The sequence below is a fragment of the Chelmon rostratus genome, chromosome 18 (genome assembly GCF_017976325.1).
Source record: "Chelmon rostratus isolate fCheRos1 chromosome 18, fCheRos1.pri, whole genome shotgun sequence".
Lineage (NCBI taxonomy): Eukaryota > Metazoa > Chordata > Actinopteri > Chaetodontiformes > Chaetodontidae > Chelmon > Chelmon rostratus.
Genome location: NC_055675.1, coordinates 22,761,262 through 22,788,909, shown reverse-complemented (window position 1 = coordinate 22,788,909; position 27,648 = coordinate 22,761,262). Strand labels below are relative to the sequence as shown.

Below are 27,648 nucleotides of genomic sequence, written 5' to 3'. Positions count from 1 at the left end.
TTTAATAAAGAAATAAAGCCAGACCTCCCAGGTGAACCAAATAAAGTGATTGTGACTCTATGCAATGCACACAAGAACAAATTTAGCAGAGTGATATCCGAATTGTACCAGGGTATGGTAGCAAATAGAAACACTTCAACTTTGTAAATAAGAGATAAGTGGGAGAAAGAATTAACGGAAGTAATAACTGATGAGATGTGGTATAACATATTGAAAACACAACAAACAACTAGTTATTCCAGAATATGGAAAGAATTTTGCTGGAAAAACATCGTGAGATTTTTCATCACACCAAAAATGAAAAAGGGACGATCACCTGTACAACAACTCTGCTGGAGACTGTGGGGGGGGGGCAGAATGTGGGTCACACACATATTTTTTGGCATTGTACCAAAATAACAAGATACTGGAATGATGTGTGGAAGGAGATGGAAAAGGTATGCTATGAGCTATGAGCTATGAGCTGCCTAAAACGTGCATTGTACTATATTTGGGAAATGTAACTCAAGAAAACATCCAAGACAGAGACTGGTATCTGATTAAGATTTTACTGGCAGCTTCCAAGAAAGCCATCACAAGGAAATGGCATAAAGAAGACCCCCCTACTTGGAGGAACTGGATGGAGATCATTGACCAGATACACGTTATGGAGAGACTCACACATATCATAAAACTGCAACAATCATTATGTGAGAGCAGATGGGAAAAGTGGACTGTCTACAAAAAACAGCATGAAGACTGATTTTACTGACACTATGTTCTATATGTGTTGTGTTGTTTTAAATGAGAAAATCAATAAAAATAATAAAATAAAATGTAAGTTCAAAAAAAAAAAAAAAAGAAGAATATCATTCGCTTTTTTATTACTCCTAAAATTAAACAGCTTCAGAAAGGTCAGCCAAGGTTTGGAAGATGCTGGAGAGAGTGTGGAAACATTCAAGCAGATCACTTCCACGTTCTCTGGGATTGTCCGATTATACGATCTTATTGGAGGGATGTAGCAGAGGAAAGTAAATCGATTATAGGCTTTGAGATAAAACATGATTTCTGCACAGTTTATCTCGGTAATATTTCCCCTACACTCAGTGTTACTGACAAATATTTGATTAAAATAATGTCAGCAGCCAGTAAAAAGGCTATTACGCGAAGATGGTTATTAAAGGAACCCCGGTTAAGAGAGGAGTGGAGTGGAATTGTCAACGACTTTCTCCTTGAACCTGTGCACGGACAAATTCAACACGTACTGGAGCAAATGGACAGCTCATCTCAAGTGACTGCCCCCCCATCACAACAGGAAGTGGTTCACAGTTGCTGGGTAGGACTAACCCCATGCTCTGCTCGATATACTCTTCTGGCGCTGGTGGAATGCCTTAATAGGAAGACTTTTACTTCACTTCGAGGGGGGGAAGAGTCCGTGCTATGAGGGAGCTGGAAGAACTGATTATCATATTGATTTATCCCCACCTGGCCCTGGACCTTGGCCCGACCTCTTACTATGTATATGTATACATGTTGTTACCGTGATTAGACTCTCCTCTCTTTTCTCATCTGTGCGTTTAGGTTATATGTTTTTTTTTTCTATAAATATTGTAAAACAATTGATTCTATAAAAATAAAGTTAAAAAAAAAATGTTTAGATGAATACAGCTTTTTACAGACGGCGACATCGACAGTGTGCAGAGACGCCACTTTAAACACCTGGAGTTTACCTGGAATTCAGGCTTTCCAGCTCCAGCTTCCGGGTCACAGAGGAAGGAGATGAGCGTGGATCTGAGAGTCTGCAGTTTGTTGTTGTAGTGGGAGCCGTTGCTGTAGGTCAGCTGGATCAGCCCGTTGTAGTACGACAGGCGGGAGTTCGCTTCCCCGAGACTCCAAGAACTGAAGCGGCAGAGGAAGCGATCGTAATAATAATAATAATTATACATTTTATTTGTTAAAAGCGCCTTTCAGGACACTCAAGGACACTAAACATCACAAGAAATATCAAACAACAATACGATAAAACATGTAGCGAGTCTGAACAGGTGAGTTTTGAGTGTGGATTTAAAACGGGAAGATGAATCAATGTTTTTAATTTCGGGTGGTAATGAGTTCCAGAGCTGGACCATTGTGGTGAGACGGGCGGAGGGGACAGACAGGTTGATAGTAGAGGAGGATCTGAGGGAGCGAGAGGGGGTGTGGACGTGGAGGAGAGCTGATAGGTAAGGAGGGGCGAGGTTATGAAAGGCCTTGAATGTTACCAGGAGGATTTTGAAGTCAATGCGAAATTTGATGGGGGGCCAGTGGAGCTGCTGAAGGACAGGAGTGATGTGGTGGATGGAGGGGGTTCTGGCAGCTGAATTCTGAACCAGTTGAAGTTTATGAAGTGACTTGACAGGAAGATCAAATAGAATGGGAGGTAATGATCACCTGTGCAGGTGAACTGAGGCTGACCTCCTGGTTCATATCTAAAACATCCCCTTTCATCAAGGTTCAAACCCTCACACCTGATTTCCTTCTGGTTTTGAGTTGTTGAGTCACTCTTTGCTCTCACATTCCCAAGAGACAGAGCAGAAGAACTGTGAACTGTGACTTTATCACACACACATCTACATGCTGGACCCAAGTGTGGCCAAACCGACCACTGCACACTGTTATTTTGCACAACTGCACTACTGTGCACATATTTAACTGCTCGAATGTTTATACTGTATCACAGATGTTTATCCTGGATAGCCTAGTTCTTTATTTTTATTTCACTATTTTTTCCTATATTGTTATTTTGTATTGTATTTTTACCTCCTACTTGTAAGTTGTTCATTACTTGAAAGTAGTTCCTGTTCTTATTTTGCATGCCCTTGTGTGTCCACCTTTTGAGCTGCTGGAACTGCAAATGTCTCTTTGGAGCTGAATAAACTATCTATCTGAACAAAGCTGAAGCCTCTAAAACATCATCTGATTCTCACAAACGTGGAACTAACTTCATCCCACGGCAAATTTGACAAAGGGACACCTGAGATCTGCTGCACCAGGATCTATCAGATACTCAAACTAGAAATACTTTCAGATTTTTATCTACTGTTGAAAAGGACACTGATGCACAATTAATGACTGGATCATATAAAATCATGTGAATCTGCTGATTGGCGAGGACACATGTGATAAACACGATCACAATTTAAACAACAACACAGACAGACGCAGTATTTCTACACAGTTTTAACATGAATGTGCCCGTCCGGGGCTCCGTCTCACCTCTTTTCGACCTGACACGCTCCGGCCTTCTCAGGGCAGCTGGCGGCTTTGACGGGGCCGCAGACGTTGATGAAGTAGTCGTAGCTGCCGCTGGTCAGGTTGTAGAAGCCGCCGTCGGGTTTGAAGAGAGGCGACAGGTCGAAAGAGAATCCTGCGGAGCGACAGAAGTTAGCGGGAGAGGAGGAGGTCATCGGCTACAGCTAGACGGCAGCTGTCATGTGACATGAAGGTGTAGAGGTTAAAACACCTGGTGGTAGAGCTGAGGAAAGCTTTTTGACGAGCGTAAAAAAATGTTTTAAAACCAAAAGAGGAATTTTAGATCTCAGAAGCAGTACGGCTTCATTCAAAGAGTCGCTGTACATTTCCCCACCCCGAACACGAACACCTTCCTGTGCTCCAGGTTCACTGCTTTTCTCTGTGTTCAGTCAGTCAGTTCAGTACATTTGGATTTTGGACTGTTGGGTCAGATTAGAAAAGGTGGCTGACATTTTTAGATATTTTATAGCCCAACAATTAATCAGTTAATTAAGACAATAATTGTTTGATTAATTATTAAGCAACTGTTGGGTGCAGCCTTAAAGGATAACTTTGGTTTTTTACAACCTGGACCTTATTTGTAGCATTAAATACGACCATTTACTCACCCAGACAACTTTGGTGGCATTTGGAGTCGTTTTGAAGAAATTAGCCCCAGAGGAGCGGCGCGTATATCCGTATAATGCGAGTACTCGGGGCATCCATGCGCAGCCTCTATATAACACATAATCTGCTGAAACTCGTTCATACTTCAATATTTTGTTCTGATATGCTGGTGCTATTCCCCTCTGAGCCGGCGGTCGGCTAGTTTAGCTGTAGTTTGGCACAGCTATGGTTCGTTATTGCGTATTCGTAGCCGACCGCCGCAGAGTCAGCCGTGTTGTGGCTGGCTGCTCGTGGCGCCCGGCGTTCGGTAATGACATCATCCACGTCAGAGGTAGTTGCCTAGAGACGCCGGATGTTGATAACATGCCACCACGGGCTCAGAGGGGAATAGCACCAGCATATCATAACAAAATATTGGAATATGAACGAGTTTCTGCAGATTATGCGTTATATAGAGGCTGCGCATGGATGCCCCGAGTACTCGCATTATACGGATATACGCGCCGCTCCTCTGGGGCTAATTTCTTTAAAATGACTCCAAATGCCACCAAAGTTGTCTGGGGGAGTAAATGGTCGTATTTAATGCTAGAAATAAGGTCCAGGTTGTAAAAAACGAAAGTTATCCTTTAAATTCAAGTCATTTCACAATCTAAAGATCTCAGAGAGCAGAATTCAGAATCAGGGTGTAAACATGATGAATTTCTCTCTTTCATGCTCTCAGGATCCGCTTCTTTATTTTTTTTTATTCCTCTTGAATCTGTTGCTTCTTCCTCATCTGTCCTTCGCGTCTTTTTCCTGCTCGGCACTGATCAGTGAGAAACCATGCTGTGTTCACGTCGTACCGGCCTGAGGGTCCTCCACCCTGCAGTTGTCTCCCTGCGTCTTGGAGAGGACGCAGGCGGCGGCGGTGTACCACTCCAGCTCGTAAACACATCCGTCAGACGAGACTCTGCGAAGGACGGGAGCGCTCTTCAGATCTCCTGCAAGAAGACCGGAAGAAGAAAAGAAAGAGTAGCGGCGACATCCCAACACAAAATACTGAAGAGAAAGATATTTCTCGGCTGCTTTTATCTGTTCAGTCTACCTGGCTGGCACTTGAGGGTCAGCAAAGTTCTTATCCTCGTCTTTTCATTGCAGAAATGTCCGTCAGTATACACCAGTCTGATGTCGTTTCCTATTTCGGCCTTATGGGGAGATGAGAGGAAGCTGCCCAGACTGATGGTCTTATGATCCTTATCTGAAACAGACAATCAATAAACCGCTCCGCTCGTGTTCACTGCGATAAATGGCTCTTTAATGTGCTTTTAAGAGCTGACAACCATGAATGATGAATCAGTGGCATCGGTGAATTTTCTGGGAAACAGATCAGATACAGTCTCATTGTTTCAGCCTTTAGAAAGCCACAGCGGCGCGGAGGCTCTTACCCACAGCACAGATGGAGGCGTTCGCCGGGCAGCCGGCGGCACCTCCTGACTGGATGACTTTGTGACAGACGTTCAGGAAGAAACGTGAGCCCGACTTCGGAGACTGATCATCCAACGCCTCCCAGTTCCCGATGTCATCTGACCCTGAAGCAACACACAGAGACAACTGTTTCGGGTGTGTCCGGGAAGCAAACAGTTCGCTTCCGTATCAGACGTGGGCTTAATTTGATACTTAAAAATGTGAGTATTTCAATACAGTATGCATTGAGGTAACATAATCTGACTTATAAAGTGGTTCTTAAGACCTTTTTGTTTTTTTTGTTCTTATTTTTTTATGACTTATTGAGCACTTAATGTGTAGATATACCTGCGAACCTCTGCATACCAGGGAATGTGAATCTGAAGGTCCATAAATAAATGTGTAAACAGGTAATTATGCAAATATATGGGCATGTTAATGTGCTCAGGTAGGCAGACTTGGGCCATCACTCATACTATTTTTTTTATTTTTATTTTTTTCCTCTCTCATTGATTATTTATTCATTTAATTAGTATTTCAATTAAAGATTATTATTTATTTATTATGATTATTATTTTTTTATTTATTATCTTATTTATTTCTACTTTGACCCTTTCTCACCATTTAAATTCTGTTTCATTATTCAATTTTACTCTGTATTTAGTAATAAGGGGCATATTGAAGGTGGTAGCACCCCCTTTAAGTTAAGACCTTGTTCCTGTACCTCCAATGCTACCTCGGTGTACGTCAGGGGTCATATTTTGATTGTTTTATTTTATTTGAACTCTATTTTTATGTGAATTTTCTGTTACCTGGGATTGAGGAAATGGAAAAACAGGAAAAAATTGTTTACATGATGTCCTGTAAGATTTGTTATGATTTTGTTCTAAATAAAAATTTGAATGAAAAAAAAAATGTGAGTATTCCCTGTATATTTCATGACAAATCTCGAAGCCTTGTTAATTAATAAAGTAACATCTGATAAACGGCGAGTTTGACTCCTGCAGTCGGACGACACTGAGTTTAACTGAGCTGTTAAACTCACCTGGGTATCTTGTGAGGGGTGAAAGGTCATAGTGTTTGTTGCCTTCTCTGGCTTGACACAGTAGATCCTCCTTCTCCTTGACGCAGGCGAAGGCCGTCTCCCAGTCAAAGTAATAAGTGCAGTCTGTCTCCCCGGCGAACACTGGGGTCCCCCGCCCACCGTTGGCTGCAGAAAATCAGACAAAGCATGAATTAAGTTGTGACGTGATTCTACCTGTCCAACAAGTTTGTAAACTGGAACAACCTGTAAATTATAGAAGTAATTAATACATTAGAGGAAAAATTGCACAAGAAGAATACACATAGTTTTTTTCTTATTATTTTGACCAGTAAATGCTTGTTTGGCTCAATTAGCTTAATTTTGGAAGAGATTAAATGAATCATGAGACACTTGCGTCATGTTCAGCACAAACATGCCACGGTGTAATACTTGATACTACCACCGGATGGTGCCACAGTGCGAGATGGAAAAGTTCAAACTAAAACTGGAAGAAATGAAACGTCTGTCTCACAAGCGGTCTTGTTGCACTCAAAGTTGATGATGGTCATTCTCTGGAAGCCGGTGGAGCATCTGGTGCCATCTGGGTAGATCAGAGTCAGATCTCCATCTGAATACCTGAAGAAGAAGAGAGAAACAGGCAGAGGAGAAACTGTTGATAGACTGCTGTTTGTCTCCACTTTCCTCAAAAACAGAGTTAAAATATCAGGTAAACTCATGAAAAGGAGTCAAATGAAGGTTGATTCTGCAAGTGTTGGTGTGGTAGGTTATTCTGTAAATTCATCATATCATGTTTGTCTCTTTTCTCCCCTTGTTTGTTTGTGGCTGACACACAGGTGACAAAATAATAACCAAATGTCACAGAAAGAGGAGGACGGCTGCCAGCAGTTTAAACCGTCTGAAGCTGGGCAGCCATGTGTGTCTGCTCTGCAGCGACGTTCAGTTTTACATCACAGCAGGTTCAGCCACGTCATGTAAAATACTAATCCAACAATATCAAAATAAGCCTGATTCAAACATATATGAGGGAGGACAACAGATTCTTCAGAGTCAGTTATAATATAATAAATGTGACGCATCTTTAGTGACTCAGAGCGACTGGAACAGGATCACCAACAGGAAGCAACAAACACGTCTGCTGTCGCTTTAATTCTCCTGTCACTCCTGTGATAAAACCATTGAAAAGTTGATCTCTTACCCGATGAAATACAGTTTAACAAGCAAGCAGACGTTAATCTTAAATCCAGTGGACTGATTTGCACGGCTTTGCTAACATTAGCCACCATAAGTGTGCTGACCTGTGCATGGGTTCATTTGTTTCTCATGCATTTTCATTTTGACTACACGTGGCTTTCAACGATTGCAAAGTTTACTATGCTTTCAAATTCTGGAGTAATTTAAAGGTTAATAAAATGAATGAAATGAAGCCTCTAATGTTTAAAAGGCTCATTTGATTCTTCCCGTCCCAGCTGTTGTTAAGCTATTATAAAGTTTTGCGTCAGTCACACATTACCGTAGCGTCTGGTTCTGATATTTTCCGGCCACCTTCTTCGCCTCCGCAGACTTCTTCACCTGGCAAGACGATACAAACTTGTCGTCACCGCATTCTTTGCCGGGGAGCTCTCCACACACGTTCAGGTAGTAGACGTAGCTTTCATCCCCGTCGCCGGGCCCAGAGTGTGCACTGTACGAATAACCTGTAGGTACACACACCAACACGACGCGGCATCAGGGGGCTGCTCATGCACTTTTTTTCCATCTTATTCAGCGAGAAAGCAAGCAAGCACGTCTCAAAATGTGGAACTATTCCTTTAAAGATGAAGACGACAAAGGAATTTACTGACAGCAATTAGCTTCAAGCTGAATTTAGTACATGTTCAACCAGTTATTAACAGCAGGAGACACAGCACTTCCTGTCAGGTGGTGTACTGTGGCCTACATCAAGACACACACTGAGGATGGACCGTGACAATAAGTGGAAAAGGCTTTTTATATCACTGACAGTGAGCTGGCACAAACCAGGAAGGTCAGCGCAGTTTACTCATAGAGCTACTTCCTCTAACCAGGCATATAAATAGCATAACTATGAACCAGTAATTCCTGTGGGTTAAATATGTAACCATGGATAATAAAAGAGAGAGAGGGAGCAAAGAGAGTGTCGGGTGATGAGAAGACTGGTTCTTCTAATTAATACACAAATAAATAAACTCGTTAAATCATGTAAACACAATAACATCATGTTGGTGCACTATGATAAATCTGCATGTTCACAAGTTCTAACACAGTTTTGCAGCCTTGCTATAAGACTCAAGATTTCTTTATTGTCATTGAGCATGACAAGTCAATGAAATGTGCATTGCGACCCCCATGTTAGAAACAATAAGAAAGATTCTAAAAGAAAATTAAGATACTAGAATAAAATAAACCAACATGCAATAAAAATATTTGTAAAAGCAATAAAAGTATACCAGAAATGAAAATATACTAAGACAATAAAAATAAACTAAACAATAAAATATAGCAGTAAAATGAAGCGACAGCAGCTGAAATATACTAAAATGTATATAAACAGTAAACAATAAAGTATACCAATGAAATGTACTAATATACTAAAATGTATATAATTTAGTTAAGTGTGTGTACACTTAAATGTTAAGTACACAGAAGGTGCAGGTGGAGGTGGAGGTGAAGTAAACGATGACTTCAAGACAAATAAAAGGGGAAAAATGAATGTTTTTGGGACAGATGTAACAAACTTTCAACAGGTGGGGGGGTCTGTCAGACTTTGAGGTCCCCGACTGAGGAACTACTCACTGGTCAAGGTGAGAGGGGTGAGGTCTATGGACATGTCATGCTGCTCGCTGGTCAGTTTGCAGGACTGACTCTCCAAATAATCTCTGTGGCAGGCGTATTCAGTCACCCAGTCCACCTCGTAACGACAGTTCAGCCCTGCCGTCAACTTCGGAGTGCTGCCCTGCGACGCCAAACCACACAGGCGTGAAAACCAGGTTTAACAAAACACGACGAAAGTGATGAAATGAGGAAGTGTGTGTGTGTGTGTGTGTGTGTGTGTATGAGTGTGTGCGACCAACCGCGTGTCTGCTTGACGGACAGATGAAAGTGACGGTGACGGCAGGATTGTGTCCGTTGCAGATGTCCGGAGGAGACGAAGCGGCACTGAATTCATACTGCAACCTCAGCCTGCAGAGGAGACGAGGAACAAGTCCAGTTAAGATCATATCTGATTAAATTAGCTTTTTTTTCTTGGCTGCATTAAAAGCTGATCCTGCTGTCAGTGAAGGTTAACCTCAGCAGACTTCGATGATGCAGCTAAACAAACAACACCAACAAATACTGGACATTCCACCAACTGTACAAACTAAATCTAAACTCGAAGTAACAGAAGCTCTGTCGAGACAGGAAGCTGAAAATCACTCCTGGCTGTTCTTCAACCACGTGGAAAGTCAGGTGACAGTCTCTCATACAGCGTTCGTGAAGGGCGTACCTGTCGCTGGACACCAGCTCCAGCTGTTTGGAGGGAGAGCCCATGTTGTAGGAGCCATGAGTGGTGACCAGACAGGCTGCAGAGCCCTCCGGACAGGATTTACCTGGAAGGTCTGAGAGAGGGTGAGGAAAGAAAAGGACGATAACAGGAAATCAACTAATGTGCATCAAACTGAACACGGCAAAAATATACTTCACAGCAGCCAATGGTAACACTGAAGCGACAGTGCTGCAGCAGGTGGCAGTGATTGGCTCAAATGCATGATGGGTAGGATTTACCTCCAACAACCAGTCAAGTTACATTTTCATCATTTTATCCTCTGAGACATTGGTGTGAAACTTCGTCATAATTAGCGTACAAATTCTTGAGTTACGGTCAAAACGTGCTGGTTGAGGTGACCTTTGACCACCAAAATCTGATCAGTTCATCCTTGAGTCCAAGTGAACGCCCTGTCTGAAGAAATGGAGACGTTCCTGAGATAACATAACACAATGCCTCTTCCGAAGTGTTGCTCAGTGTTGTCTACGACTTGACACTTCTCACAAATAAACTGAAATGAATCAGCTAACTGATCTGACCCTCTGGTACTCACTGAGGCTTCGGCAGATGTTGATGTAGAAGTCGACGGTGTCGTCGCCGTCGTCCACCAGGTAGCCGTCGCTCACTTTGATCAGGGGGTTGAGGTCGTGCTTCTTCCCGTCCGAGTCGAACGCGTAGCAGGGCACCTGGACACAGAGGAGGCAGCTTCATGCTGCGGCACTGAGGGCGTCTCATAATCGATCAGACCAAAGAAAATCCTCCTGAATGCTACGTCAGATCTTTGTGTGGCTGTTAAAGAGGTCTCATCCATCATGTGTGTTCATGGTCCTTCACAGCTCTGCACAGGTCTGGACCATCGGACAGCTCACATGGAATAAAACTGTCAGTTAATCAGTTAATGCAGTAACTTGTAGGCTACAAGTAGGGGTGCACGATAGTTATCGGGCCGATAACAGGAAATGATGACGTCATTCCGATAAGTCCGATATCATGACGAACAGCCCCGATAACATATGTTTTTGTCAGCACGGCAGTGCCTCGCTCCGACTATGAGACCCGAATGGCCTGCAGGGAATGTTGCGTTCATGTGACGTTGGCATAATCAGAAAAACTCCTTCTCACTGGGAAAAATCAAGAATACCCCCTCATGCCAGAAAACAACTCGATAACTCGGTCATAATTTTGCTAGTTGCTGACTTGAGTTAATATTCGCACCATTTTTACACATGTTACACATAAGGAATAGAAACATGAACTTAAAAACGAGGGAATGGGGGAATGTACGTTACACCTTGAATGCAGCATGCAGCACAGCGTGCTTATGAAAACAGCAAACAGACTTCTTCAAAGTTTCCGAAGAAGACTGTTCGCTGTTTATTCGTAACAAATGTTCCAAGCGAGTTCCACGAGGAGCGAGAAATTGCACGAGCTTTAATCCTTCAAACCTGGTCAGCCACCTGAAACATAACCACCGCTTTGACAGAGTTTGGAAAGCGTATGAGGACGGCCGGCCTGCTAAAGACGGCTTTCGAAAAGTCCAAGAAATTTGCCAAAGATGACCCACGGGCTCAGGTTATTGAAGATTTAATCATGGACGTGATGGTGCTTGCCTTACTATGGACTGCCCTGCGCTGTTTGTTTACATAGATAAGTCCGACGCGAAGCGGTGGGGTTTATTTCTCCATAGGAACCTGCTCACTATACGTTATCCCGCTTAGAACACGGCTTACTACTAAAGCATTCAATAATGTGACATAAAATAGTGATTAAAACATATTTTATTAATTTAAAATGAGCCTGCTCTCCTCTGTCACATCTCTCACTGCTCAGCGGCCCTGTAAGTAAACACGTACGTTGCCTAGCAACCGCCTCTCACTGTGCGCAGCTGTTTTGGTTTGTGGTATTGATGTCATGGTGTTAGGTATATGTGTGTGTTATCGGTTATCGGTATCGGCCTTTAGGAGCTGAAAGTTATCGGTTATTGGTATCGATTTTAAAAAACAGTTATCGTGCATCCCTAGCTACAAGGCATTTTAACCCCATTAGACGGCTTCAATTTAGAGAACTGTCTGAACAAGTTTTCAAGTAATTTTAGGACCAGCAGATTCTCGTTACTGGACTTTGATTAAAGGCTAATTTAATCCCAGTTTGGAGGAAAATGTTCATGACTGATTTAATTTAGTCTAACTTTCACGACACATCTGTTGCTCTTTTCCAACACATACCTGTCTCTAACAGAGCAAGACTGGTTCATGTCACACGTTCTTTCAGTTATTCCACGTTACGCTCGCATTAGCACCGTGACAGCATGTGACACGTCCTCCACGCCGATGAACACATGCTGTAAATGATGAGTTTCCTCATCGTTTCTGATGAATCACACCTCTACAGCCACAGTGTCAGGGCTTTTTTTTTTCCCCCTCACACACACAAAACCTTCTCGTCAGCGAGAAAGCCGCCCATCAGATGTTCCACCACCCACCTCTTTGTGTGGCTTGAATCTGTCGCTCTTGCAGGCGGCGTAGGTCCTCCACTCAAAGTAATGCACACACTGAGACACAGCGACAAACTCCGGGGTTCCCTGCAGCACACGAACACAAAAACATGAGCAAGACAGAAAGCTGTGTGCACGAAGAGCATGACTTCAACAGTTTAACACTCACACAAGGCTCAGCTGGACGAACAACATGTCTGTTTTTCTGCTACAACACAAAATACAAGTGACTTCAAAGTGGAATTTATTCATACTAATAGTTTACAGCTGAGTGGAAACCAGCACAGTCTGCTGCTGCTGCTGCTGGAGAGGCTGAAGGTTCAGCGCCTGTTCAAGAGAAGAGCTTTTCATTCAGAAATATATATAATATATAACCAAGCTAATAAATAAAAGGTCCTCTGTGTCCTCCATTTCTACTGGTTTCACTCTATTCCTCTGATCTACAGGTGGTTAGAATGCAGCAAAGCTCCATCAAAACAAACACAGAGAAGAAGAAGAAGAAGAAGAAGAAGAAGAAGAAGAAGAAGAAGAAGAAGAAGAAGAAGAAGAAGAAGAAGAAGAAGAAGAAGAAGAAGAAGAAGAAGAAGAAGAAGAAGAAGAAGAAGAAGAAGAAGAAGAAGACTGCTGGCTCGTAAACATGGATGGAGGAAACAAACAATGTGTTTTAGTGAGAAACAGTGATGTAAGCAGAAAGGAAACAGCTTTAACTGACTGTCAAAAAACACCTGATCGATTCATTTCTGGTCAAATGAGGTTTATTATCAGCCTGAAATGTGACAAGCAAAGACCAGTATCAGAGGCCTATAGACGATAAAATCACGTCAAAGTCAAACATTAAACTTAACACACTCCCATTAATCCCTGAACGTCTGGAAGCAAATCTTAAAATATACTAAAGCTGCTGTTACACTGTCAGAGTTCATTAAAGAATGATAAATTTTCATATTCTGCACACAGATGATCTAAATACAAGCTTGTTTTTGTCTGACAGCTTCAATTCCCTTAAATCAGAGGAGTGACATTATTTCTACATACATTTAGAGCAAAAAATAAATCAGGTCTGAAAATAACAAAATAAATCAACTCCATGCCTCCATTGGTACAGTTATGACATTACTGTTGTCTACATTCAGCTCTGATCACTTCGTCTTCTTTTCAGCATTCAACATGTTTTTGAACAGTTTCATTAAAGCTACTTTCACTTCTCCACTTCACACTTCGTAAGCTGGAAATCTTTCACAGAGAATCATCAGCTAAAACAGAAAAATCTTTGCCACTTGACGGGAAATGACACGTCGACGTCAGCCCACCGCTCAGCCACCCCTGAAACCTCAGACCAGCTCGACTGACTCCAGAGCAGCTGACTGTCACCGTCCTGCTTCACTTCTACCAACAGATTCACTTCCTCTCGTTGCAGCTGCTCCTAGAATCCATTAAACCTCACTTCAGCCTTTTTACATCAGCTTTAATTTACACCTTTGTAGCGTGTGTTGTAGCGTGTGTTAACCCGAAGACCTCGAAGCAGCCGAATTCCTGCTAATCAAACCTGATTACCGGACACACGCGAACATCCTGAACCAGGTTTCTGACCAAAATGATCGTGGTTTGTACCGAACTTCCCATCACAAACTATAAAACCAAACAACTGATCAAGTTTTCCGCTGCTGAACAACAAAGCCTCTGACGTGCAGGACAGACAGCGCAGACCAGGCGTTAACTGACGCATCAGAATAAAAGCATCTTCAACCTAACACCGCATATTCCACCTGAAAAGCGTCTCCAGGTAAAGGCTGTTAGAAGTATATGATCTCAGTTAATTATACATTTAGTTGCATCAATAGGACCAAACAAACAAACAAACAAAAAAAACAGATCTCGAATCAGATTTTCAAACAAATGCTACCATTGCGATTAACATCCGGTCTGAAGCCTGCCCCTCTAACCTCGGGGCCACCGCCGGCCTTCACGAGCCAGACTAAACAGCTCGACATGAAAAGCAGAAATGGCCCGCCCGAGTCTTACCATGGTTTTCCCACACTGGAAGCTGATGCTGCTCTGGACGTTGTTGTTGCTTCCCGGACATTTTTCCGTGTTGTTGTAATCCAGCACCGAGCCGGAGAGCCTCTGCAGGGACAGATCACCTGCACATTGGACACAGTTACAGAGCGTTGACATGTTATTCAGGGACTGCAGGCTGTTCATCAGACGTGCAGGATTTCACTCATGTTAAATAAGATGATTCAAACTCATTATGCAAACATGAAGACTGTTGGGAAAGCTCCACTCTTGTCGTTTGTCGTACGCTCGACCACTCGGGACAATCGCGCACAAATCCTGCAGAGCTACGCAAAGACTCGCTGTGCCTGACGTTCAATGTTGGACTTGAAGTGTTATTTAGAGTTCATGGCGCCAACAGGAGTCGTTAGTGGCATTAAATCATAATCTCATAACATTTATCTCATGTTATATTATGGTCTGGGTGAAAACTGATAAGAGAAAATGAATGCACAGCCTGTATCTAAGATGAGTAACCATAGCAACAGGGACGCAGTCAAAGCCCCCCGTTCCCGACATGTAATTGCAACATTTCTTTTAACCTCTTTGGAGAGTACGACAACTTTGAGGATCAGAGGATTAAATCAAGTACGAGATGAAGAAGATGGGATCAACAACGTGGGAAGCTGATAGACTGAGAGACGTCCACTGCACCACCGATGCTCTCCACGAGACCCTGCAGGAGTTTTATGCCGCCGCCCAGTCCACCGAGGCAGGGTGGGGGCCCAGCCTGAAGGGTCTGACCGGCATTAATCATCATTTAAATGAATTTAACGTCACGACACCAGACTGCCTCCATGTTATCCTGGCTATCCCTGCGTGTCACTGCCGCAGACAGTCTGCAGAGTAATGCATCCACCCGGCGACCCCCGCCGACCCGCTGCTCTGTAAACACCAGCTAATCCTCTGCAGCGTAATGTGGCGACTCCGCTCTCAGCACAGTCTTCATTCATCACCGAACAGACAGCAGTGGAAAACGACATCTGAGAATAAACTCCCAGCGGGTCGGCCAGATGAAACAGACGTCTGTAAATGTGTTGCCCGACTCGGACCCGTGACACGCTGAAATCTGCTCTGTCGCATCGACGGCCAATAAAAATCTCAATGAATGATCAATTTTTTCTTCTTCCGGGAGGTCAAACAGTCAGAAAACAGGACAAACTGTGTCTGAAGCATGAAAACTGCAGCTCCCTCTGAAATGAACCGTGTCTGTGTTTGGTTTATGAACTCATTCTCATCCTTCTGCTTCTGCTTTGCTCGTGTTTCAGCCTCTTTTATAAACTCTTTCTGTGCAGTGACTCTCAGCAGAGGAAGAAACTTGTGCGTTTGAAGTCCTCTGATTATGTCAGGGCTGTTATCACACGGCGACCGTAAAGGAATGTCGCTGAATGACGCTGTGACCTACTAACACAGTAACAGCTGAACCTCTGCGAGCAGCATGAAACGCTTCCTGGTTCCAGCTCAAGAGTCTGGATCGGCTTTTAGAATTTTAAGATGAATGAGATCCTCTATTCAAAACTTTACTTTACTACATAAATGCAAGTATTAAAAGTAAAAGTACTCCCTGAGCAGAACGGATAGCAAACATTTAACAGATTTATGTGATGGTGAATTGATTATCTTTGGGACAATCTCTTTCAGGCTGCTGAAGCCTTCATCGTGGATTGTGTGGTGGTGATAAATCAACATCAACAGATGAAATCATTGTGATTAGCTGGAAATCACATGAATCCAAGATGTTTTAGTTTTTAACTGCACTTTTCAATTCTACAGTGAGGATTACTCCAAATACTTTGATTTGAGGAACAGACATGAATGATGAAGAGTGAGGGTGGATCATGTGAGAGGGGGGGGCAGAGAGAGAGGCAGAGGGGGAGGGGGGGGCAGAGAGAGGGGCAGAGGGGGAGAGGGGGGGCAGAGAGAGAGACAGAGAGGGAGAGAGGGGGGGAGAGAGAGGCAGAGGGGGAGAGAGGGGGGGAGAGAGAGAGACAGAGAGGGAGAGAGGGGGGGAGAGAGAGAGGCAGAGGGGGAGAGGGGGGGAGAGAGACAGAGAGACAGAGGGGGAGAGGGGGGGCAGAGAGAGTCAGAGGGGGAGGGAGACAGAGAGACAGACAGAGAGAGAGAGGGGGAGAGAGGGGGGGACAGAGAGAGAGACAGAGGGGGAGAGAGAGACAGAGACAGAGAGAGAGAGAGAGCGAGACAGAGACAGAGAGAGAGACAGAGAGAGAGACAGAGAGAGAGAGAGAGAGAGAGAGAGAGAGAGAGAGACAGGTTTGAGCCTGTTTGTGTTTATGGGGCGTTTATGATTGATGATGTGTTCGTGGGTCATGTGATTCGTCAGCAGGTGAGCTTAAACTGTTAATCACCTGACCAACCGCTTCTTGTTTACGGCCTCTTGCTTCATTCGCTCTCCATATGTGACGTTCCTCTTCTAACAGAACCGGAGGTCAAGTTCAGAAGAGACGGCGGAACCACACCAGCAGGAGTCTGCGGTCGTCAGTGCAGAAATCTGAGTCTGAGAGACACCAAACACCCGTCTGTCCAAAGGGGACGGTCACGACCTCACACTGCAGGACGAGGTGTTGTTGTGGGACTCTGACTGGCAGCTTGTTTTCTTTAGAAAGGTCAGGAATCAAAGACGACGACGCAAATAAAACCGAGGAAGTGCCTCAAACAGTCCAACAGTCACAGATTTAGTGATCGTGAAATGCTGGAAGCGAACAGTCGCTGATGACACCTGGCAGGTGGTGTCACATGATGACACAGAAGGGCTGATTCTGACCAATGGGAAGGAACAGTTTCAGGTGTAAAACCACATGTGGTTTCGGTGCACACGTCCATTCAACTGCATCACAAATGAGTGCGCTATTGAGTGATGACGGGAGCAGCACATTAGCCTCCCAGGCTAACCAAACGAGTAAAACCTGAAGACGTGAGGACAGAGAGTCTCTCACTGCTTAGAAATCAGAGCCTTCAGACACGACGTTAAAAAGTCTGAACTGTATATAAAAATGTCAAAAAACAGTGAAAAGGCCCCAGAACGACAGTCCGAAACCTAAATCTATTCAGCTTATTATCATATAAGACAAAATAAAGCAGCAAACCCAGAAGCTGGAGACAGTTTTACAGACCAGAATCCAGAGATATTCAACTTAAAATGATATAAAATACAGACAAAACAGTCAAACACTCACATGAAAGGAGCAGTGAGCAGAAAATATTTGGCATTTTCAGTTATAAAACACTGAAACCGTTTTATTTTAACTAACTGATGAACTGATTCAGCTCTGTTAGTCTCCCAGCGTCATTAAATTGAAACTGGTTTCCAGAGATGGGAGGCCAGACTGCTGCTCCTCTTGCAGAAAGACAGCATGACAGCCGCTGCCTTGGAAAATCCATTTACAACCAGCGTGATTAAATAAAGATGGGGGCGGTCTCTGTTGACCGAAGGTCAGGTCTGACCGGGAGGCAGCAGGTCGAGCTCCAGGAGTCGACCACAGACACACGGGAGAGCGAAACGGATCCCTCAGAAAGAAGCACTGCAGCAGAATTTACATGAGAAACTGGGTCAGATCCTTTTTTAAATATCGAATCAAAGGGAGACTTTGCAGCTTTTTAACCAGCTTTGTTTAACTGTCGTGCAAAAGAGAAGTCGAGAGTCGGCTCAAACTGTACAGCGAGGCGGTGATCAAATGTGAATCCAGATTCTGTTGTCCGTCTGTTTGCCACCTCGAGGGTTTTCAGAAACACATTTTAGCGCACCAATGAGCTTTGACATGAGAGAGTGAACCCGATCGAGCCAAAACTCAGCTAACGCTCGCTCACGCTACAGCTGATTGAGTCAGAATGAACAAAACGAGGCATTTAAAGACAAAAAAAAAAAAAATGTGATCGACCAAGCAGGACGTTCTGACCTGATCCGGACAGAGACCAAACATGTGCTCTTATTCTGAAAGACTAGGCCACCAGCAGGAGCGTGCAACATCACTACGTGTTTCTGTGCAGACAGCTCAGTATTTGTGAAGCCAGAGATTGATTAATTATGTACTGTTATTGATTAAATAAGTATTTTTTTATTTAAGTTTAAACACATTGAGGGTTGTACTTCCCGTGCAGTAATCTTGACCTTTATTTAGTGACAGTAACACGTCTCTGCTGTAGCTAAATGGAGCGAGCCGTTAGCCGTTAGCCGGCTTTCGCTAACTTAGTTTGACGTATTCTCAATAAAAAGCTGCTGACTGAGCAAAAAGTTTTCGAATGAGTAATGTTAACGTGCTCAACGTGTAGCGCCTCTCCACCTTGAGGGCGGAGATGTGGATCTTGCTGACATGCAGCAGCAGCAGATTCAGCCTCATCAGCACAGAGATCAGGTCTGCTGATGTACCGACAGAGCTCTGAAGGACTGATCCGCACAGCGTCACTCACTGAGTCTGCATGTTTGATGCTGCTCGCGCTTATAAATTAGTGCAGAGGCAATAACACATTAAATATATCAGATTAGCACGAGTATTTTTTTTTAAGTTGTAATGAAATCAAACATTGAAATATTGTATGTGACAAAAAAAAACATTAAAATCATCTCCACACATAAACACCATAGTTTTCTGCTAACACACATGAACATACATGTATTTTATGGACCGGAGACGGAGACCGTGGACCACAATCAACAAGACAAACCAGATCCTTTTGTGTTTCCTGCACGGCCACTCATCTGAAACATCGTATACCAAACTTAGCCACCGTGTCAGCTCTTACAGAGAAGGCCCACAAGCAGTCAGGGGAAACTTATCGAAGCGGTCGAACTCGAGCATTTTACTGGTGAAACCATCCACGACCACAGACCGCCGCCACAGAACGTTACGGCAGAGGATGCAAAGCTAATTTCATCCTTCACACAGAAACAGATGAGTGTGACCCACAACGCCACTAAAGAGCCGTGAAATGTTCTGCTGTGTGGTCGTCATGTGGGACGCGTCAGAGTCAGAGAGAGTCAGCTCCCATCATGCACCTCTCTATTCAAAAACATGGCTGCGGTGGATATTATTCTATTCCCTTCTGTTACACCGGGTTCATCTCCTGGTGGGGACAGAGGTGACGTGGAGATAACTCCTGCACGATCATATTTAATGCTGAAACTTCGCACAAGTTGTCGCGTTGTGTGGAGCTACAAGGGTCGACTGAAGTGACTGAAGTAATGTTCAAAGTACAGCAAAGATGGCGGACTGTGAATGTGGGGAAGTGTGCCAGACACCAGCTGGTGTCACTGAGGGCCAGAGCCAACGCCCGAACAATTAAACAGTCACTGTGAGTGTGCTGCTAGCTCTGAGCTAGCCTCCCGTTAAGACTTCAGCAGGAAAAACACCTGCTCCCTTTAACTTCTGGCCAATCACAGGTATGTAATCCCTCTCCCACAGGTATCTGAGATGAGTGACTTCACGGTGTCTAAGTGACAACATGTTCATTGTCCTTTTTAGCCTTAGTTCATGACATGAAATAACACCTCTGCACACAGTGACAATCATAGAATTACATGCATTAGAACATGCACACAATATGAGAAACTTTCCTAACTCCTTTTTCACCGTCTCTATTTCATTTAGCCGTTATCTCTCCAACAGACGGCCATGACGCCACCGCGGCTCACAGCACGTCTTATGCAACTGCAAAATCTTTACTGTGTCCCAGCGCACAGCAGCGGGCCGTACTCACCCACAGACCGGTGTTTGTTGGTGGTGAGGTCCTCAGCGCAGACGGCAGCACCGGCGCCGCAGCTGGTGGACGGGGAAGACTCACAGAGCTTAAACGTGTAGCTCATTTTTTTATCCAGGTCTATAGCCTCCCATTTATAACTGCAACAGAAGGATTAGGAATGAAAGGAAATGAAATGAAGAAGACTAGGATTAAGAGAAACACTTAGGCAATGCACATCAGACACACGTTAGGTCTCAGCCCTGCAGCACCTGATCAATTTAAGACAATTTTTTCCTTATTGTTGATTTATCAAACAGTTTTTTGACTTTAAAATGTCTGAAAATCGTGAATGATGGACGTCACAAGGAGACGTCTTCAAACTGCTTTGTCTGACCAATCCAGTGATATTAAATCTACAATAATGTAACACAGAAAACAAGAGCATCTGAGAAGCTGAAGGCAGCGAATGTTTGGCATTTCTGCTCAGTTTTTTCATAAATAACAAATAAAACTCATTGATTACACTGAAATGGGAGTGAATTAATTTTCCACTCGATGTGTGCTACAGTAATAATTCATATAAAGTGCATTCTCAAACTTTCAAGTCTCTTACAGAATAAATTAAATCGTCTGGAGCTGAAACGTGTGACAGAAAAATATCCGCCTGATAATCCTATAATAACTTCAACGACCTCGCTCAGTCATCTCAGTTGTGTGGATCTTTATCTCATGTAGTTAAACATTTAATATAATCAGGTTACAGAATGGTGGAGGAAAAAAAGCAAGCAATCTGCAGACATCCACTTGGGAGGCTAATTGATTATTTGAGAAAATAGTCAGCATATTAATCAATAATGAAAAAAAAATATTAGCTGGAGCCATTTTTGTGCTGTCACTCATGAATTATTTCTATACTTGCGTGGAAAATGTTCAGTGTCACACTATTTATTGCCTGTGACTTGTTGTTTGTTTGCATTTAAAAAGGTAAAACTGTTCATTTAAGCAACAAACTCTGGAAAACCTGCTGTGTCTCTACATGGGCTCCGTCTAACTAATGAAGAACAGTAACATATAGGCCTGACAGCGCTGAATTATTCTGAAGTGTATCACAATTTGAAACTTCCCGAAAGTTTCTTGAGCAGTATCACAGTTCATTTAAGACTTATAAGGTGAACAAGCTCTGCAGGCAAACGCTGCCAAAACAAGGAAATGTTCGACAGGCTGGGTGACCTGGTTATCATTTCTGCCTTCATGCTGTGTCAATATTTGACCTGCAGCCGCTCAGTTCATCAGAACAACACTGTGTTCAGACAACAGCTCGTTCAGTTTGTAAGCTTCGCTTCAGTTTGCATCGCGTTTCTCTCTCTCGTTCGGCGGCTTTATGGAGAAACTGTGGCGCCATTGACATTTTCTGACTCGTTTTAACGTTGCTAACATTTAGCGTTAGCTGTTGACATGACAGTTCTGGTGCAACGTTAGCAGTTAGCTAGGCTACATTTCTATCTAGACAAAAACAAAAATGACCGTTAATTCCTCGGGTTCGAGACAATTTCAGTGAGTTTTGGAGCTCATTTCATTCAACAGCAAGTGAGCTAGCTGATTAAAACTTATGGGGCAGCACGTTTTTCAATTTCGTATTTCACCGAAATGTTTGCTAGCTTACACCGGTGAGAGCGGTAACGTTGGTGAGCAAACCAACCCTCAAAGTTGAAATTGTAACTGGAACAAAGAGCTGCCAACACTGATTGTTTATGAGCTAAATTTAACAGCAGACCTCATGATGTCAAGGGTCGTGTTGTAACGTTACCGGATGAGCATGCCTGGAATTAAGATAATAAATAATCAAATGCGATCTTTCTGAATTAATATTAGCTTGGTGATCTCTGTACATAAAAGGATGAAATGCTGAAATCTATGTGGTTATTTGTTCTGTTTCTAGCTGCAGTATGTCTCAGCCGGAGGTGTGTTTGTCACCTGCAGAGGTCCTGGTACCACAGGCTGCCGTCCTCCTCCGCTCCGGATCGGACCGACAAACATCCCAGACACGCCACTAACCAAAGAACCAGCTTCAGAAGCGCAAAACGATCCGATTGATACTGAAACAACATGATCACTGTGACGGAGACTGTCTGTAGAGCCTAACTAAGACGACATGATACAGCAGAGTCTGTCCGCTCTGGACCAAATCAGTAGGAAGTGACTGCGTCACATGACAGGACATCACATGACTCGTGATGTTGACTGATGCTGCGTTTAATGTCTGTGGGAAAACTGGCACAGCGGTGGCTCAGGAGGTAGATTAGGTCGTCCGGTGTCGAAGTGCCTGTGTATGCACCTTACAAGGTGTGTGTGTGTTTGTGTGTGTGTGTGTGTGTGTGTGTGTGTGTGTGTGAATGACAGCCAAGCACATCCCATATAAATGCAGCATTAACTCCTTGGATATACAGTTCAGTGTGTGTTTTCTTTCTCTTTGTAATACTCATTTGTGACATATTACTGCTGTTAACTGAAGTAAGAATTCAAAACATGACAAATATCTGTCATGTTTCATCACATCACATCACATCACCTAAAAGATTAAATCCATCTTTTCTATAACATAACATATGTATGCTGTCTATATGACACCTGAATGCAGCAATACTGATGACAAGAACAGAGCATCATTCACCAACACACTGGTGGTATTCAGTAGACAAATGTTTACCAGCTAAATAGCCATCCACAATTTCTATTTACGAATCAACTGTCTGTTCTATGGTGCCTAAACGCCTCTTTCCTTATGACAAAAAATAACTGGGAATACCTTTATTCCAGAGTTTTACCTTACAAACTAATCCTGTTCTAATCCTGACTCAAGCACCCCTAACCCTTCAGACCATGTAACAATTTTAATTTTAATAATCTCTAATATTATCAATTAATTAGTTGCGTTTGTTAAAAGTCAGTCCTCAGCCTGGGAAAAGCTGCAGCTGTTCCTGAAAGTCACAGCTCAGGGCACACGTGACCATTTTATAATGGAGAGCCTTGTTCAGGTGTCATACTGCACCCTCTAGAGGTCAAAAACCCTCAGTCATCACTGAGAGAAAAGATGGTTGTACTCATTCATTTCATTCATTCTTTCAGCAGCGTTGGGTTTGGTGTTTTTCCTCACTTCTATTCTCATTTGCAGAAAACGTCTCCATCTGAACTTAGGACGTCACCTGACCAGCTCCACCTGAACACACACTGTTCTGGAGCACTGTGAGACTGTGTGGCCTTAAAAGTACTCATTATGCAGAATGGCCTATTTCATAATATTAATATTGGATTGTGAGAATTTATATTATTATATTATATTAGATGAGGCTAATTGTATTATCTACCTCAACTATCTCAAAATTGTACTTAAGCAGAGTACTTGAGTGAATGTACTTAGTTACTGTGCACCACTGACCCTCTGAGTGGGCAGGTATGAAAAGCCTCCAGCATCCAATCGACTGCAGCGCCCTCTACAGTTCAGACTGATGCTGAAAGGTCATAATTAGTGTGAAGTGAGTCCACCTGTTGAGATGCAGCCTGCTGGTTGCTGGAGGATCAGATCCGTCAGAGGTCAACAGAAGCTTCCGGTTCTTCTTCTTTTGAGTTTGTGTTGCACGATGTGGTTCCTGGTCTCCATCTGCATGTTGACAGGTACAGACTGGAGCTTTCAGACCACAGATGTTCTGATAAATGATGATGATGATTTGCTTTCTGTTCATGCAGTCGGTGCTGTCCCCATAAATAAAACGCAGGAGGCTACCAGTCATGGCCCAGGTTGGTGTTCAGTGGTGACAATATGAAGAATAATTTATGTGGAATTACCTGATTTCTGTAGATAATGTTATTGTGACTGCTATGCTCAGTCTGCTGCAGTCAGAAAATAGACTGGCTCATATATTTTGCTGAATATGCAATAATAAATGACTGTTACTTGTTAAATTTAACCTGATTTCTTTCTTTCAGTCGGCGGCATCCCCTTCAATGACTCCCACAATGCGACTAGTCCTGGACCTGGTTGGTGCTCATTGGTTTTGAAGACTGGGAATTTCTTTTTGTGGTTAAAACAACGTGATGAAATGCTCAGATTTCTGCAGGTCCGGCTGTTTCAGTGCTTGAACCACCACAGCTGACCAGTGCAGAAACCTTAGAAGGTGAACTCTGGATATGTTACACATGTTAAATACACCACACTGAATCAATGTGCAGTGACTGTTCTTATCTTTTATTTGTCACAGAGCTTCAAGAGGACATGGTTGTCCAAGAGGGAGACATACTGATACCAGTAAGATGGAGACTTTCTGTTTTCAAACGGCTGCAGGGAGGATTTAGTTTCACCTGGAAACTTTAATAGGAAAGCATCAACATTAAGATAAAATATGCTCGATATGAAACATTTGGCTTTTCAAATATACACTGTATGATTTATAAGTTGAACTTTGGCTGAAAGCTCTTCTAAATGTTAGCACTGAAAGACACGGGGTGCTGGAGTCACAGCAGGATTTATCAACAGGGTCCAAAACATTTCCGAATTAAATGATTAGGAGGTTTCCAGTTTTTCTTTGGAACTGTTGAAATCCTGGTGATAACACGTGGATGTCTAAACTGACAGGAGGACAGGAACGCTGTGCAGACCCTGTGGCCGGACGCCATCGTGCCTTACACCATCAGTGAAGAACTGGGTGGGTTGTTGTGGCTCTGACGAGCCCTGATGTGCGACCGCTGTTTTCAGATAACACAACAGCTTCACTGTTTCATCTCTAACAGCTTATCAAGAGGCAAACATCCAAGCCGCCTTCAAGATGATATCAGACTTCACGTGCATTCGCTTCCAGTGGCGCACCGCAGAGTTCAACTACGTGGAGTTTGTGAACGGCAACGGGTGAGAAATGCTCAGTTAAAGGGTCGCCTCAGCCCAAACACTCTCATCTTTAGTGGTCACGTCATACATGAAGTTCTTGTATTGTCTACTTGAATATTACTGCCATAATAATAATAAATCACTCATTCATAGAGCAATTTTCAAAACCTAGATTACAAAGTGATTCACATAAGGCAGCAAATTAATCAGATTTTATAATAAAACCACTGAGGAGAGAAGAGAGTGTGGCTGAGTCGACTCTTTGGCTTCCAGCTGCGCCTCCTCTGTTGGTTGTCGAGGAGGAGCCCAGAAGCTGTATTACTCCCACTCGTGCAGTGTGGGGAATCTCTGCCATGAGATCATTCACGCTCTGGGCCTGCATCACGAACACACCCGCGAAGATCGGGATCAGTACATCACTGTGCAGTGGCAGAGCATCGTGCCAGGTGAACTCCTCTGCTGGCTGGGAGACGCTTCACATTACACACACACTGATGCATGTATGAAACATTTGGAGCTTCTGTGTTTTCGACACGTCTGCACGGTGAAATAAATCACCTGGAACTTTTGGTTGTAGGGAGACAGAAGAACTTCAAGAAGAAACGTGGGGACACTCTGAACCTGCCGTATGACCTCAACTCCATAATGCACTATGGACAGTAAGTCTGAGCGGAGACAGATTATCAGTGCTGAACAGCTGCAGCAGCTTCCCCCACAGAGCTCAGTCATCGACGTACAAATATGAATATCTTCATTTTTAACGGGATCATACTGAACACCGGAATGAAACGATGGAGCTGCTTTGTCTTGTTGTATTCAAACGTATGCTCTGTTCTTGTGCTGCAGGTATTTTTTCAGTCTAGATGGAAGTCCGACGGTGTTGGCCAAGCAGGGTGGAGCTCAGATGGGTCAGAGAACGCATCTCAGCCAGCTGGACATACAGAAGCTGAACAGACTCTACCACTGTGGTGACGGCCTCCTCATTTCATTACTGCAGTGTGTGAGAAATACAGCAGACAGGACGTACTCTAACAGCACTACGATGTTTTTCTTCTTTCAGACCAGCGGATGGCAGCGCACCACTTCACTGCTGATTAACCTGCATTTGCTGAGAGATTTAATAAAGTTTTAAAAATCCTGCTCTGTGTTTATTCTTTGTTTTTGAGCAAAGCTGCCAGCTTACAGCTGAGAGGTGCCAAAGAGACGTCTCTGATAAATACATGAATAAAAACCAATTTCTGAAATTTGTCATTTCCACCTTGAAGACACTGAAGTGAAAAATACTGAAACTTCTAATCCAGTGTTGCTGTGTTGTTTATTCATCTATCTGTAGTTAAGAGCTAAATACTGTATTCCTGTAAAACCTACAAATATTTTGGATGACTCATCCTGAGCTTTGGGGCGTTTACATAAATTATGTTTCTAATGTGTTTTTATTTCCATTAAAACCACACATGGCCGTTAGCTTGTGGAACAGTAGGATAACAGGAGGCGTCTGTCTTTAAAGTGAGACTATAACCATCAAAAAAAACGACTTTTCCTCTTAAAACGAGAAGTTGAGTTCGTTGGTAGTCGGTTTTGTTGCTGCAGTCTTGACTTTATGACTCCTCTCCAGTCGTGTAACAGTAGATTTCGGCATTATGACGTGATTGTCACAGTGGCTGCTTTTCAGCCAACGCACACAGGCTGACTTTTAAAGTGCAACGATTAATTTTTTGGCCACTTGGGGGCAGCAAACAGCACAGAAAGATGTGAACAGTGCTTATCGTATTGCTTATTAACACATCCAGCAGTTATGGAGCAACATTATCTGCAACATCACCTGCGCAGTCGAAAATACAGCTGTTCCGCCATGAAGTTTACTGTATGATGCCTATGATGTTCAGGTTTTTGACAGTTATAAAGGAGTTCATATGTTTAAAACTGATGTCAAAGTTGGTGATGGTGTTATACTGGAGGGTGTTTCTAGTATTCTGCCTCCATCAGGAATGTAAATGAGGAAGACAAAAAATTAGAAACACCTCTCAGCAGTATGACCTCAGTCATAAGTACATCATTTCATTCCCAATGTCAACAAAAAAACCAAACATTTTAAACCTAATCACAGCAGAATTAAGCCAGAGCTGCACTATGAGCCTGCTGGTGTGAGTCTGTTCCGCCTGTAGGGGGAGCTATGACAACAGACTGTCTGTTGCACATCATGCAGGAGTCCAAACGAATGAGTCCTAACCATCCACCCTGCACTCACCTGACAGACAGGGACACATCAGTTCATGAGCATTCAGCATTCAAAGGTAAGACAAATCACATTTTTTAAACACTAAATATTCGTGTGTTATTTACATTTATTTGATAAGAACGTCTTTGCTAACAAATTCTAGTATTGTTCATGTCTCATTTTCAGTGTGTCAAAGCTTCTGGAATAAGATTTTAACCATCCTGACATGAATATAAGCAGCTCTGCTCACAGTGGTTCTTTCATTTCTTGCATTTAGACATTTGATTGCAAACTTCTTGAGGAGATTTGTTTGTATCATTACTTTCTGCATGTTAAGATGTTCAGAACTGATCCTTATCAGTCTGAAGTGCAGCACTTTGCACAGGTTTTCAGATAATGCTGG

At 43.2% G+C, this 27,648-nt stretch overlaps 2 protein-coding genes across 2 annotated transcripts in view; one reads left to right on the top strand and one right to left on the bottom strand.

The window, feature by feature from the left end:
* Positions 1-22,320, bottom strand: part of igf2r (insulin-like growth factor 2 receptor) — a 47,141-nt gene extending 24,821 nt beyond the window's left edge. The window contains exons 1-16 of the mRNA XM_041958274.1: positions 22,123-22,320; positions 20,167-20,306; positions 14,422-14,540; positions 12,388-12,486; positions 10,459-10,591; positions 9,867-9,978; positions 9,454-9,562; positions 9,176-9,335; positions 7,875-8,058; positions 6,876-6,979; positions 6,365-6,529; positions 5,301-5,444; positions 4,961-5,113; positions 4,719-4,856; positions 3,235-3,385; positions 1,710-1,878 (exon numbers count right to left, since the gene is read on the bottom strand). Of these exons, the coding sequence (XP_041814208.1) occupies positions 1,710-1,878; positions 3,235-3,385; positions 4,719-4,856; positions 4,961-5,113; positions 5,301-5,444; positions 6,365-6,529; positions 6,876-6,979; positions 7,875-8,058; positions 9,176-9,335; positions 9,454-9,562; positions 9,867-9,978; positions 10,459-10,591; positions 12,388-12,486; positions 14,422-14,540; positions 20,167-20,306; positions 22,123-22,256 (2,214 nt within the window). The 5' untranslated portion in view covers positions 22,257-22,320. The remainder of the gene's footprint in view (positions 1-1,709; positions 1,879-3,234; positions 3,386-4,718; positions 4,857-4,960; positions 5,114-5,300; positions 5,445-6,364; positions 6,530-6,875; positions 6,980-7,874; positions 8,059-9,175; positions 9,336-9,453; positions 9,563-9,866; positions 9,979-10,458; positions 10,592-12,387; positions 12,487-14,421; positions 14,541-20,166; positions 20,307-22,122) is intronic.
* A 1,466-nt stretch (positions 22,321-23,786) lies between these two features.
* LOC121622454 (high choriolytic enzyme 2-like) lies at positions 23,787-26,125 on the top strand. The gene is made up of 10 exons (XM_041959411.1): positions 23,787-23,820; positions 24,133-24,183; positions 24,264-24,320; positions 24,405-24,451; positions 24,779-24,848; positions 24,934-25,048; positions 25,301-25,473; positions 25,605-25,686; positions 25,874-25,995; positions 26,088-26,125. The coding sequence occupies exons 1-10, from the start codon at positions 23,787-23,789 to the stop codon at positions 26,123-26,125; spliced, it is 789 nt and encodes a 262-aa protein (XP_041815345.1).
* The last annotated feature ends 1,523 nt before the right edge of the window (positions 26,126-27,648 follow it).